General features: G+C 34.7%; 1 protein-coding gene across 1 annotated transcript in view; it reads left to right on the top strand.

The window, feature by feature from the left end:
* LOC128985025 (aspartate aminotransferase, cytoplasmic) overlaps positions 1–14,486 on the top strand; it is a 136,492-nt gene that overhangs the window by 82,601 nt on the left and 39,405 nt on the right. The window contains exon 6 of the mRNA XM_054404403.1: positions 13,096–13,261. Within this exon, the coding sequence (XP_054260378.1) occupies positions 13,096–13,261 (166 nt within the window). The remainder of the gene's footprint in view (positions 1–13,095; positions 13,262–14,486) is intronic.

Genomic DNA, 14,486 nt, shown 5'->3' with positions numbered 1-14,486 from the left:
CGTCTTATATTGGAAACTATTTTTTTAGAAAAGTTCCTAGCTTTTTAAAAAAACGAAAAGGGCAAATCTAAATTTATGTAAAAACTGAAGGCATTCTTACTTGACCTCTCATCTTACAGTATAGAAGATATAGTAATTTCAATTTAAGTAGAGTATTTTGTAATGTAAAAGAAAATAATTTATTTAAAAATAAATATTTCTTCCTTAAAAAATAAGGTTGCCAATGACACAAAAAAAAATTGTACACTTAAAATATTGAAGAATTATCCAGCTATAAGACTGATTAATTTTGATGTTTGCCATATAGATGATTTCTCATTATGGTCAATGAACCTCTTAATGTTTCATGGGTAATAACATTGAGTATAAACCTAACCTAGAGAGCCCACCGCTATACTGTTAGTCGGTACCGCTTTTGACGACGTAGTTCGGGCCGCTGACGCTTGGGTCGTGGTAGTCAATGGTAATGCAGTACGCCGCTGAGCTCAGTCTGCGTTGAGACACGCTGCGTTAAGGTAGCCTGCACCGCGCTCGCGCGTCAGTCTCCCCCCCCCCCTACTTATCGTCACTTCCCACAGCAACCGGCCTCTCCCTCACCGGTCGAGCTGTCTCTACAAAGCGAATGCAATGAACACGAACGGCAAAAACTGCCTCTAACACATATAACATAATTTTATCCATACATTACGCAATTAAAAAGTTATTTGTCAATATTGTAATGCTACAATTAATTGTAGGCTATACAGGAATCCCAATTTTATTTATTTTTTCGGTATATGATTCAATTACTTGAAGGTCTATCATGATTTTAAACTCACATCAAATTACAAAGGTTTGTAAAAAAATGTTGCCTTTCTTTTTACGTACAATTCTGATCAACTTTATAGCAAACAATTTTTACCGTTTAACCGATAGTTTATTATATTGATATTACAACTAAGTTTGTTTTATTTCTGTTTTGGGTTTACATATTCTCTACATAATATAATAAACTTAAAACTAAGAACACGTACGATAATGCATATGCACTGCTTATTTAACAAAATTCTATAACATAAATCCTAAATTTCTTTATTACTTTAAGTTTTAACTGAAAATATTTACCAGAATTTTAATATGGTAAGTGTTATAACATTATTTCAGTGTTTATTTTTACGCCTTATTATTTGTCTGGTACCATCGGTTAAGTCGTACACCCCTGATTCCCAAACCACTGTAGGCTACATATTCTTCCTCGGTGACATAACACGCACTACTTTCACTTTATTCTACGAGAGAAGAACGTTTCAAAAATATGCATAGTTATGATTCGGCTTTACACTAGGCCTACAAGAGTACAAGTAAAAGAGTATGTACAGGCAGTTTAATTTTTTTTATCTTTATACCATTAACTTCATATAAACTGGTTGTAACTACAAGAGTACAAGTACAAGGGTATCGACAGACACTTTAATTTTTAAAAATCTTTATACCATTACTTCATATGAACTGGTTGACAGTACGAGTGTACAACTACAAAGGTATTTACAGAGCCTTATCTTTAAAAATCTTTGTAAAATTGGCTTGATATAATAAACTTGCTAATCAAGTACACCAACAAATAAATACATTATAAATCAAACAAAATCGAGGCTCAATACAAAGTTATGAATTGAAAAATACATATTGCTATAAGAATTTTACTATAAATACTTTAAAGGCATAATAGAATAATGACGAAAAGAAAAATACGAACAAATCTTGTAAAAACAATTTTCCTATTACATCAAATAATTACTTACTATTAATAATTTGGTATTAAAATGCGTTATAAAACAAGGAAGAAGGAAAATACGGCTAAACAAACAAATTCATCAACAAATACGACGTTTTTAACCTAGCAAAAAGCAATGAAAAAATCAAATATCTAACTCAAAGTATTACATGAACAAAATACTATAGTTTACACCCTACTAGTAGGCCTAGAATAATCGCTTTAAAAAAACAACGGAACAGCAGACTAAACATATGGAAATGGTAATGCACAAAAACGAACAGCTGACTAATCATATGGAAATAGTAATGTAAAAAAAGACAATATAAATCAAACCGGTAAGTCTACGTATGCCATTGAAAAAAAAAATACACTCCTGAATAATCTGAATACGTATTTAAAGAACAACGGGTAACCAAAGAAATACGTATTGTACAAAAAATACAGTTTACAAGGTAACTTATACAGTAAACGAAATACCAAAAAAGAAACAAATCCGCTTACTAAACGTACGTCATGGACCAAAAACTACAATGATTCTACAAAGAATTTAAAAGTCATACAGTAAACGAAAAAATATAGCAAAACAACGAATTTGCTAACTAAACGTATATCTTGTAAAAAATACTACAATTTACACAATAGATCAACCGTGATACCGAATCTAAAAAAAAAGGCTAATAACGAAACGTGTATATATATATACAACAACTTACAGTTTACTAGGGAAACAGTAACAAAAATTTTATTAAATTTTTATTAAAATTACACATTAGTTTTAGGAAAATTAAAAAGGTTTCTTTAATACCAAAGGTTTCTATTTAGCGAAGAACTTACGTTTCGGCGACAAGGATAAACCAAAATATTTTGCAGTATTATATAGCATGCCAACCATTAACCAATATATAAATGTACTGGGCTCTCATCATCATCATCATCTTGTATATAGTTTAGGGTTTCAGTTTTTTTTTAGAAATTAAGCTTCAAATTTTAAAAAGTCTAGCAACCGACGCTAACATTCTACCCTAGCTTTTGGTATAATACAATTTCCTTAACGTAACAGCTGTAAACATTCAGCGTTTTCAACACTAATTCAGCATTTGGATGAACATGAAATAACATACGTAGGGTTGTCTTATTTATGCTATGTGTGTGTAATGCTATAATCATTGATACGTTCATTGTTTGAATCGGTAAGAGGATGAGAGATCATATAAATATACATAGTAAATTACTAGATGTTCTAATACATTGTTTTGAACTGTCTTGAAAATCTTTAGTTTGTTTTAGTGCAATATAATTTGTTTTAACTAACAGCCGGTTGAATATAAAAATATTCTATATAACTATTAGTTAACCTTATGAAAATTGTTTTACTACGCGACTTTTTGAGGAATGGTTGGGAAATTAACAACGATCACCAGTTTTAATTCATCTTGACTGCTTTTTCTTTACAATAAATTTTGAACTGCTTTAAACTATATGTCACATCTTTTAGTCTATCTTGACTACATATGGTTTAGTTTATTTCAAATACGGTCAAGACAGATGATTATTGTTTTCAATGTTTACATTTTACTTTTATGGTTGATCATTACAATTTATATAAAGGAGATTACTTTTTAGTTATTTTAATTGATAAAAATAGATACATTTTATCCAGTGTGAATATTTATCAGCATTAACAATACCAGGCCACCCGTTAGGAATAATGAGGAATATACATATTGATATAACTATATACAGTTTTAATGGAGTGCTCAATTCATGTACGTATATTTAAAGGCCAGCTAGTCAAAATTTAATTTGCCTACTGTTTTTTTTTTTTTTTTTTTAGGCAAATACCATTCACAAACTTATTCACTAATAGTTATTGAATGAGGTTAATGTATCTCAAAACGACTGTAAACAGAAGTTTGCAGGGTTATTTGAAGTTTGAATTAATACAGCAATAAATCTATACTTATTTAATACGCAAGCAGGATTTTTGTTGTGACAATTACTCCTCCGAAACTACTGAACCGATTGACATGTTTTTGGTGTCATTGGAAAGAGCGTAACGTGAAGTTGTGCAGGAAACTTTCTTTTTAGCTAAATAATTAGAGAGTGAGGCCCTGGGGCCCTTTACAGTTTCGTATTTCTCCATGAGATTAACATGGGAAACAAACATTGTTTTGAAACTCCAGCTGTTGCTTTGACATTTAAATGTAAACAACCAGAACTGTAAAATGTCTATTTCACAATTTCAGACAGCTGATCCAAAAAATAAAACAACTATGTGGTAGGTTTATTTAATCTTAGACTTTATGATAGATTATTTATTACAAATCTATTTCAATGATTATGAAACAGATTTTTCCCATTGCGAAGCAAACATTCAAAGTAAAAAGAAGAAGAACATATGTTAATTATAAACAGTCAATGTGTAAATAATCTATGTTGTATTAAAAATGTGTACAGTTTTGGATGTTGGTTCGTATTTAATGATGTTATATAATTAATTATAGAATTTTTATTTTAAGGATTTGGCATATGAGTAAGCCTATGATAAATAACACCATTTCAGAGTTCTGCCAGTTTTTGCCTAACTCTATTCTGTAGAGTTTAAAGCATTCTACACCTTATCGTCTACAAATTGGCTAAATAATTTAGGTACGGTACTTTATAAAAGCTGACAGCCTTTTTACGTTGACTTAAATTGTAAGCTTACCTTTTCCCATCCATGGGCAGTTTGATTGTTATAAATTTACCCTTCAAACTGGAATAGGACTGTTGTGTAAATTGTGAGTATTTCCATTAGTTAATAATCTTTTAATTGACTCTTTTAAAATAATCGGAAATTATTACTGTTATTAGTTTTTAAACAAGTTATTTGTTTATAAATAACTCCTGTACTTCTTTGCAGCTCGATTTCGAGCAACAGGTATACTAGTGTAATTATAACTCTACTCTAGTGGCCTACTGTAGTGGATACATTATACAGGTACCTATGTATAAACCCACTTCGGCATTTCAGCAAAGTGTGATTAGGGGTCAAATAAATATTAGAAGCTTTGAAAATGACACTTGTCAATGGCGACTTGTTTCGGAGGTCTTGTTGAGGTTTCACTGTATAAGTTTCTAATCATACGTTACGATTCATTTTCGCCGGGTAAGGAGCATAACAATGTTAACTATTTATCAGAGGCTTCCCCAACTAACTATAAAATTACATATTCATATATGCCTGCCTACCTGTTGTTGAAGTTTCTGGTGGAGGTGGAGACGACGTCGTCGATATGTCCATTGTGTCTTGGAGGGCTGCTGCTGGCGTCGGTGTGGACGACACGGGTGCTGAGACATCAATGTTATTCCCATCGCCACTTAACGTCGGAATCGCGTGTTTTTCCAGGCGTGTTCTCATGTCACTAGTGAAACACGAACGTTCGAAGTGACGATCGCACACTGTTCGGCGTCTTAACAGAGATTCCGGTAACTCAGACAAACTCTCATTTCCGCAGTTTAAAATCCATTGACTGCACACTTCCGGATTTCCTACTGGAAACTTAAAAAATACTCGGTCTGGGTTGTCTCTTTTATTAGCATTGCATCTAGAAAAAAAACACTTATCACCCTGTTTTTTTTGCGACGTCATTGTAGAAAATCTTACAGACCGTTATAAAATTTCATTTTCTATAACAAATAGTACTACTCAGGAAGTCACTAATAACGGGAACTAACTTAAAGAGCTAATAAATAAATAATAACGTTCACCTATATCACAGTTAACGTATACACTGATTAAAGACATCGACTGTTCTCAATGCCACTTCTCAAAATACTGACTAGTTGACTAGTTCCTAGTTCGGAGGGAGGGCTTAGGGTTATAAAAGGCGCACCCATAGGCAGAAAAACCATTTTATGACACAAAAACCATCCAAGAGGGTGTGTTAAGTTGTCAAGTAGTGCCACACTGCCTGCGACCTGTGACGTTTGGAGAAAGTGTAGTTTAAGTATTAAGTGTGTTTCAAAAAGTAGCACGGTAACAAAAAGTACATGTTGGAAAAATGTCATTGGTCCATACAAATTTTAAATTAGTAGTTTAAAAATACATACATGTGTATGAACAGTATAAAGGCAAATTTACGACATGGATTAAATACACTGTTGGTTAGTTATTATTGAGGGGTATTTTTTTATTATGCCTACGTTTGTTGATTCTATTTTACATGACATTGACAATAAATATTTTCAGTAAATTAATACATTGTCGTCGATTATAGTAAAAGGGTAAAAGAGTAAAGTTAGGATATTGTAACTATCTGAATTTGTTTCTAAGCAGAATACAGATATTCGAATTTGAAATGACACATGAAAAGTGTGAAAGCTTTATTTGAACTTTGAAACATGGCGGAAATAAATAATTTCATAACATATATCAATCAAATAGAAATATCAACTATATATTATATTTTAATTGGTTTGATTCGCTAACTCAAAGGGAAATGTTCAAAATGTTCAAAAATGTTCATGTATTTTCAAAAAGGTTTATTATGGAATTTTACAGCAATAGCATGCTTACAGACTTTCTCAGAGGCGTAAATAAGTTATGTCCAATCTTACAACATAGGTACATTCATGTATAGTGTAAAAATCTTACGCATTATAAAATAAATTACTCTATACGAGTAGTTCATGGTTACTGGTAGAGCGCACTAGCAACTTGATGTACTGTATTACCGAAGGTCGCGTAGTTCGGGCCGCTGACGCTGCTCAGCCTGGCGCTGCACGGGTAATGCTATGCCCCATTGAGTGGAGACTCTAGGGTTAGGTTTATACTCAATGGTAATAATTTTCAAAAAGGATCCGTCCAAATCATATTGTTTCCAAAAGTTCACAAAAAATTTTAATAATGTTCCTCTAGAACCAATAAACAATCCAATCACGTCAATTTTCAAAATTTTGAAATTTTGCTTAAAATATTTAAAGGTACATTCATAAATTTCTATCTTTTCTTCATTTACTTCATTAGGTTGATTTAGGTTTATTTCAAATCAAATTGTTGGATTGAGAATTATGCCTTTGTTAGTTTCTCTTTCGATCAATAAAATATCTACTCTTCTGGTGCTTCCGTTAGAAGGAAGACAGTGTACTTCTTCTTGCACTTCCCATGTATTATACCTTTTTCAGCAAGTGTCAACAGCAATTGATTTCATAGCATTCATCATTTCTTCAGGAGTGACAATTATTTCTTCAAAGTCTTCTTCTTCATTAAAATTAAAAAATGGTTTATGTTACCTTTTTGCGTCAAACGATCCGTGTGTAGTTAGTACAACTACAGCTGTTTCATACCACTAGGGTACATCTTCAGGTTGTCGGTAGAACGTTAGATAAAAAAGCATTCATTCGTAGATGAACTTGTCGAGATAAATATGTTTATATACACAAAATACACACACAAAAAACCATTTAAATGACACAAATTTACGAACTTGGCCAAGTGACAACACACGCACGAGACAGGCGCCGGTGGATGTTGCGTCATGACGGCAGGCAAGTGTCCAAGCATCAGCTGTTACCCCCTCCCCCCAACTCCTTTATCAGGACCTGTTTTGTTTTGGTTTAACTGAATGACAATATTGTAAATTATATTAGATCTGAATGAAATTTGTTCGTTCAATATATGGTCGGGCTGTTCTTTAGATGCTCTGTATATTTCGAATTCCTCTATTATGTCCATGTATCTGCCTCTATTACATAAATGCATAATTTCTAAATTACTATGTATGTCTGTGTAGTTGTGGTTTGGGTTAATTATGTGGTTGTCGAATGCTGATTTCGAGTTCTTTTTGGGTATATGTTCTTTAAATCTAGTGGCGAAAGAACGAGCAGTTTGGCCGATGTAAAAACTCGGACAATCGTTGCATTTCATTTTGTAAATACCTGTGTTGTTTACGTTATCGGAATGCGTCTTTTTCTTTTCTTCGAGCATACCAGATAATTTGTTAGACGTTTTGTATGCAACGTGTACATCACTCTTTGCCATTTCTTTTCTCAAGGTATTATTGAGTACTACTCCAAATTCAGCACAGACGTACTTTTTGTTTCTGGGTTCTAGAATCTCTTTTGTTTTATTTTTCTGTTTTCTGACGAGTTTATCAATGAGAGAACTTTCGTATCCATTGGAAACTGCAATGTGTTTCAAAATGTTTATTTCATTGTTGTAATTTTCTGTGGTAAGGGGTATGGATAATAGTCTGTGAAGCAGCTGTCTTGTGGTTGAAAAGATGGTGTGATGACGAATGGATGGTCTGGTCAGTTGTTGTTGGTTTTCTGTAGATTTTGAATTCCAGGTTGTGATCAGTTCTTGTTATTGTTACGTCTAAGAAATTAATTGATTTGTTTGCTTTGGTTTCGAGAGTGAATTTTAGTTTATGGTGGACATTGTTCAAATAATTTCCAAGTATCTTTATCTGCCTTTTATTACCATTGAATAAGATTAATGTATCATCCACATATCTATTTATTTATTTATTTTTTTATTGACAAACAGCTGACGCCAATACATAGGAGATTTAGATTGATACAATTTGAATAAAAATAACAGCTGCAAAATGAGAAACAATTCAGTACAGTATAACAAGCAATAACATTTGACAACAATAATTGAACAATATAATAAATAACAATAAAAAGCAACAATAATACAAGATAACAAACAGGAAGAAGTTTCAATAACAATCTCAAATTCAAGAAAATTTGGATACAGTCCAACCTCAGTATAACGAATCTGAAGGGACCGAACTGAATATTCGTTATATCAAGGATTTCGTTAAAACGAGGTTCGTTATATAGAGGTTAGGTTTGCAGGAATTTTGCTAAGTCGAGGTTCAGAACCAGCGTCGGTCAATATAGGTCGGGATTTGACCTCATTAAAATACAGTACAATTAAAGTAGCATGGGCTACAATACTTTACAGTACAGTGTTTTCATTGTACAGTAGAACCTAAATTATCCGGCATAATAAAGGGGAGGGATCTTGAATATTGCGCAATCATGACAACGGCATTGACCTTGGTACAGGTTAAAAACTGTAAGTTTAAAATCACAGCTTGTTCTAACCCTCCTAAAACCTAGCCAAACACTGTATTGCGTAGTCATAAACCAGAACAAAACAAAACAGTAGAAAGTTTTGTAAGCTACTGCTCGCGATAGGCCGGTAGGCTACTTACAGTACAGTACTGATTTATCACAACAGAGGAATGTCAATAATAATCATTAACTATAGCATTGGTGTTGCTAGTTGAAACAAATCATATTGAAAACAATAAATTATTAGATAAGTCACTATAAAAGTGTATAATCATAGCCAACTTAAGGATAATAAAAACACTCGTAAAAGGAATGTTAAAATAACGATGTTGCTATTCTTTCTCTTTGGTTTTGTTTTTATATTCTTTCTTAGGTTTCTCTTTATCCAAAAATTTTACAATTCACCATAGTTATCCCATATCGCCCAATCACAGCTTACGTCAGTCCTCAGTGAATGAAATCAGTTCTCAGTTGCAACATAGAGCGCGCAGCGACAGCAGACAATATATGTAAAACGGAGCTGAGCAGACGAATGTTAGCGCAAGCGATGACGTGACCTTTCCATTTCATTTGATAAAGAAACAGATTTTCCCAAAACAATAATTGGGTGGGGGATTTGTTATATCGAGGGAAAGACGTAGACAATTCGTTATGCAGAGGTTAAATTCGCAATGTAGAGGTTCTGATAATGATAAATTAGTTATATTGAGGTGTCTTATTTTAGCCGAAATCACGAAAAATTCGTTAAATCAAGGTCGTTGTTATGGTTTGTTCGTTATGTAGAGGTAAAATATACATTGTGTCTTATGGAGAGTTCTAGGGGATTTAAAAAAAATTCGTTATATCAAGGAATTCGTTATATTGAGGTTCGTTATATCAAGGTTAGACTGTAACTAATTTGGGTGCAAAACAAAAATAACAATATTGCATGGACCGAAACAAGCAAAACACAACCAAACATAACAGAAAAAGCGAAAAATCTGCTGTGATGTTTACAAAACAAGAAAGGGCAGTTTTGAAATTACGTATACAAAGAGGCGCAGGCACAAAACACAGAGAGATCACCACTTCACCACTTCGAAGACACCACACTTTTCTTGAAGGAAGCAAGCGACATACTAAAAAGGTCAATGTCATCAGGTAGAGCATTGACGAGACGTTGGGCTCTGGGCAATGGGCTGTAGAGATGATAGTTGGTGCTGAGGTGCTCACGAGAGAAGAGGTCCCTGGATCTTGAAGATCTACCCGCCCTAAAGTTCAGAAGTTTGAGAAGTCCGGGACAGTCAATGAAGCCATTGACCAGTTTGTAGATGAACAAGATGTCCTGGATCTCACGTCTGGACTCCAAGGGAAGGATTTGAAGGGCCACGGAGATGTCTTGGATGGGTACCTCTCTGTAGTTGTAGCCCAACCTCACACCGACCACTCTCAAGAAGTGATTTAAAACCATTTGAAGTTCGGTCTTGAGATAGTCTTGGTGAGGTGACTAAACACAACAGCCAAACTCAAGGTGTGGCAATACAAAGGCCAGGAACAGGGTTTTGAGTAGAGTAACGTCTTGAAAATGTTTGGAACTACGAAGAACAAAACCCAGGGTTTGAAGGGCCTTTCTGCAACTAGTAGTAATGTGACGCTCCCATGACAGGGCAGAGGTCACGCCCAAATCCCTCACTTCATTTACCCTTGCAAGATTATATTGACCCAGGCTATAGACGAACTGAAGCTGAGACTTCTTCTTGCTAAACGATATGGCTACACACTTTTTGATGTTTAGATCCATGAGGTTTGAGACACACCATTTCTGTACGGCATCGAGACTATGTTGGAGGAGAAGGCAGTCTTCGTGGCTTCTAATGGTACGGTACATCTTCAGGTCGTCAGCAAATAGCAGGCAAGGGCTACCAACGTGGGACACCAGGTCATTAATGAAGATGTTGAAAAGTGGTGGACCAAGGTGTGAGCCCTGGGGAACACCAGATGTGGGTAAAAATTCATGGGATAACGAACCAAGAAACTTAACTTGAACGGGGCGGTTTGCAAGGTAGGACTGGAACCAAGATAGCATTCCCAGTTACACCAGCAGCTTGGAGCTTAATGAGGAGGAGCGGATGGTTTACCCTGTCGAACGCCTTAGCAAAGTCCAGATAAATGGCATCTACTTGCAAGCGATCTTGAAAGGCATCAAGGATGTCAGCTTGCATTACCAAAAGATTGGTGGTGATTGAGCGTCCGGTAGAAAATCCATGCTGCAATGGAGACAGATGTGGCTTGATTGCAAAGTTCAGTCTTTTAAGGATCAACTTTTCGAAGATTTTGGAGAGTGTATTCAAGATAGCTATAGGTCTGTAGTTGGGGACATCTAGAGTAGGACCAGATTTGTGGATGGGCAAGATGTAGGCACTCTTCAAAGCATCAGGAAACACACCCGAGGCTAAGGAGTGGTTAAACAGAAATAAAATAACAGGAGCTAGTAAATTAGCACTTGATTTGAGAACATTAGGCGGTATGTTGTCAGGGCCGCAACCCTTAGAGCCATCCAGGTTCCTAAGACAGTCAACAACTTCCCCAAGCTGAAGCGAGCAGGAAGAGAGAACATCCGAAACTCCCACATCAGGTGGAGGATTATGGACATAATCGTTGGTGTAGACCGACGAGAAGAAGTCAGCGAAGAAGTTGGAAATGATATCAGGATGCTCTGAGGAATGATCATCATACTTGAAGGTTCTAGGCTGATCATCAGAAGATTTGAGGTTCCTCACAAAACCCCAGAAAGACTTAGGATTGTCCATTATATTAGCTTGAATAAACTGCAAGTAGTTCTTGTAACAGATTCCAGAGAGTTGTTTGCATTCAGCTCTGATGCGTGTAAACTTTACGTAATCATTATCCTTTAGGGACGTCTTATAGGCCTTGTGGAGGATTTTCTTCTCAATCACCAGCTTACGCAACTGGGGTGTGAACCAGACGGGAAAGGGAGACTTGGCAATATTTTTCATGGGAGTATGACGCAAAACTATGGTACTGACCGTTCTACAGAAACTATTAAACAAAACATTAGTATCGGACTCAGGGCCAAACCAACTGAAATCACGTGACTGAAGTTCCAAATGAATAGCAGGCAGAACACTTTGTTTGAAGTTTGGTCGGAAAGATAGACATATCGGCTATAGACGTTTTACGATTTACGATCCAGAGGCTTACCTACCATGACATTATTAGTAGTTGATTGTGTGTTTTCGTAGTGATCTCTAACTGATGTATTTTGCTTGGCAAAACGATTGTGGAACTCCTTGTACAAATCATTTTTTAGATATCTTACAAGATACATATCCAGATCCCATAACCATCCTGCAAGCTTTTCGCCTTTGATTATAATACAGATATTGTGCTTTATCCTACAAATATTTTTCATTTTTTTTATTTGTCAGTTGATGCTTGGTGTTTATGTGAGGCTTTAATGTGTGAGTCTAATCTAGTAAATGATTTAAGACAGAAAGGACATTGTTCTTTTGCAATATTTTCACCTGTAGGACCTGGATTTTGGTGTATGTATATCACCACATAAAAGCATAAGAAGCGCAATTGTGTTGACTAAGTGTGTTGCTTCAAGTGATTTGTTCTTAAGCAGCAATGTCCAGTACTTTTTATTTGTTTTGTACTTAAGTCTACTTAGCTGAATTTTAGTTTTTGATTTTGTGTGAGTATAGATAAAGGAAAGGTAGTTAAACGTTACTCTATCCATTTCAAAGATATGATGATCCATTGCTTGCTTTTTCAGAAATTGTCCTCTTGTTTGACAAACCAGGGTAATTTTTAGCAATAAAACATTAATAATATTGGAATAATACTCTTTTGTTTCATTTTATATTTGATTTCAAATTACTATTAATTTTGTATCCTTGATTATATCATATCCCTTTTCAGAAAAACCATATTTTTTTGTATTAAAACCAAACAAAACAAATAAGAAATAAAATACTATTTACAAAAAAATTTTGTTAATGTACCTTGGACAATCTTTAAACTTTGAAATCTATTAATTTACTGAGAGTTGCAAACTTACTATGGGTACATTGAGTTCCTCATCTATGTACAAAGAAAAACGTAGTAACATGGAGAATGGACCATCGGGATGAAAAAAAAGGTACCGGTAATTAAAAGTCGGGAATCCCATTTGAGAAATCTGGTAGACGGCTAGTGTATTGCTATCTTATAGCCCCAAACCAAATTTTTGTAATTAATATTAACGGCATGTCTTTAATTTGTTACAGATGAGCGCATTGGCAATTTAACTTTTGTGGTAAATGACGTGAAAGTTGTTGCTCCAATGAAGTCGCAGATTACTCTCATCATCCGTGGAATGTACTCCAACCCACCTAGTCATGGTGCGAGGATAGTGGCTGGTGTTCTCAATGACCCTCAACTCTACCAAGAATGGTGAGTAACATTCCATTGTTGATCAACTTTTCACATCAATTGTCTACACCAGTGGGCTCCAACCTACGGCCCACGAACAGATTTTATCCGGCCCCCGAAGGCCTACTGGGAAATAATTATTTTTATATAATTGGTATAAATCGATGATCCTCAAAGTTGCGTCAACACCCGTAAGTAAATGGTTCATTCTCGGACCTCGGTGATATCATGATCGTCATTCACGATCGTGGCAACTCGGTGATACCTTTATCATCACTCAAGGTCGCGTCCAGGGGTGCCCAAACGCCACTGGAATTATTGGGCATGGGGAGATTTCGGGTGGCTGATATTTTTCTGCTAGCTGTCATAATAAATGTATAATTTTGAATAAGCAGCCTGAACAAGTGTTTATTAGTAGTTCACTAACAACACCATCAACATTTTTCTATTCATAATTAAGATTACTTCTAAAAATTGAGAGTGTTGAAAATATAATGGGATTCATAATAAATAGAGTTCTCATTCAAAATTTGTGTGCTGTCCCTAATTTGTATGTCTTTATTAGTGATGGGTTGATACCACTTTTTCAAAGTCTGGTTCCTAGCCAAAATTGATTCTCGGTTCTCGATTGTGGTACTATTGGTACCTTATTTTAAATTGTTAGCATAGGCTACTTATTTATTTATTTTTTTTAAACAAAATATCCATATTTTAATTTTAAAGTATTTTGCATTGGTATAGGTCGGTAATACAAAACTCAAGGGATTAAGAAAATAAAACTTATTTGTAGCTACAAAAAGAACACACACTTAAAAAACCTAACACATTCAAATCAAAATAATATATAGTGTGTAGCAGAAGTGTTAAAAATATTAGATGAAATTGGTGATGGGTCGATACGAAAATTGATCAATTCTCAATACCAATACAATTTTTTTAATAGTTTTACCAAGTTTTCTCAATGGATTGGTTATACTACACCAACCCATGTCTTTTAGGCAGGGTGCACACTGGAGAAACCCGTTTCAGGAAACCGATTTCATGAAACGAGAAACTTTAGTTGCTCGCAACAAAAAGATTAGCTTAACACAGGGCAGTGCACACTGCGTTGCATGAAACTTTAATTTCATTTGTTTCTTGCAACTGGTATACATGAAATCCAAAAAACAGATTTCGTATAGGCTTCAGTTTCACGTTTCTAATGGTTTTATTGACTTTCTCAATGTATTGTTATTTTTCCTCAGCA

Source organism: Macrosteles quadrilineatus, unplaced genomic scaffold, assembly GCF_028750875.1.
Source record: "Macrosteles quadrilineatus isolate MER2022 unplaced genomic scaffold, UCM_ALF_1.0 Scaffold_1__1_contigs__length_201487025, whole genome shotgun sequence".
Taxonomy (NCBI): Eukaryota; Metazoa; Arthropoda; class Insecta; order Hemiptera; family Cicadellidae; genus Macrosteles; species Macrosteles quadrilineatus.
The sequence above is the reverse complement of the archived record's forward strand: the minus strand, read 5'-3'. Positions and strand labels throughout refer to the sequence as shown.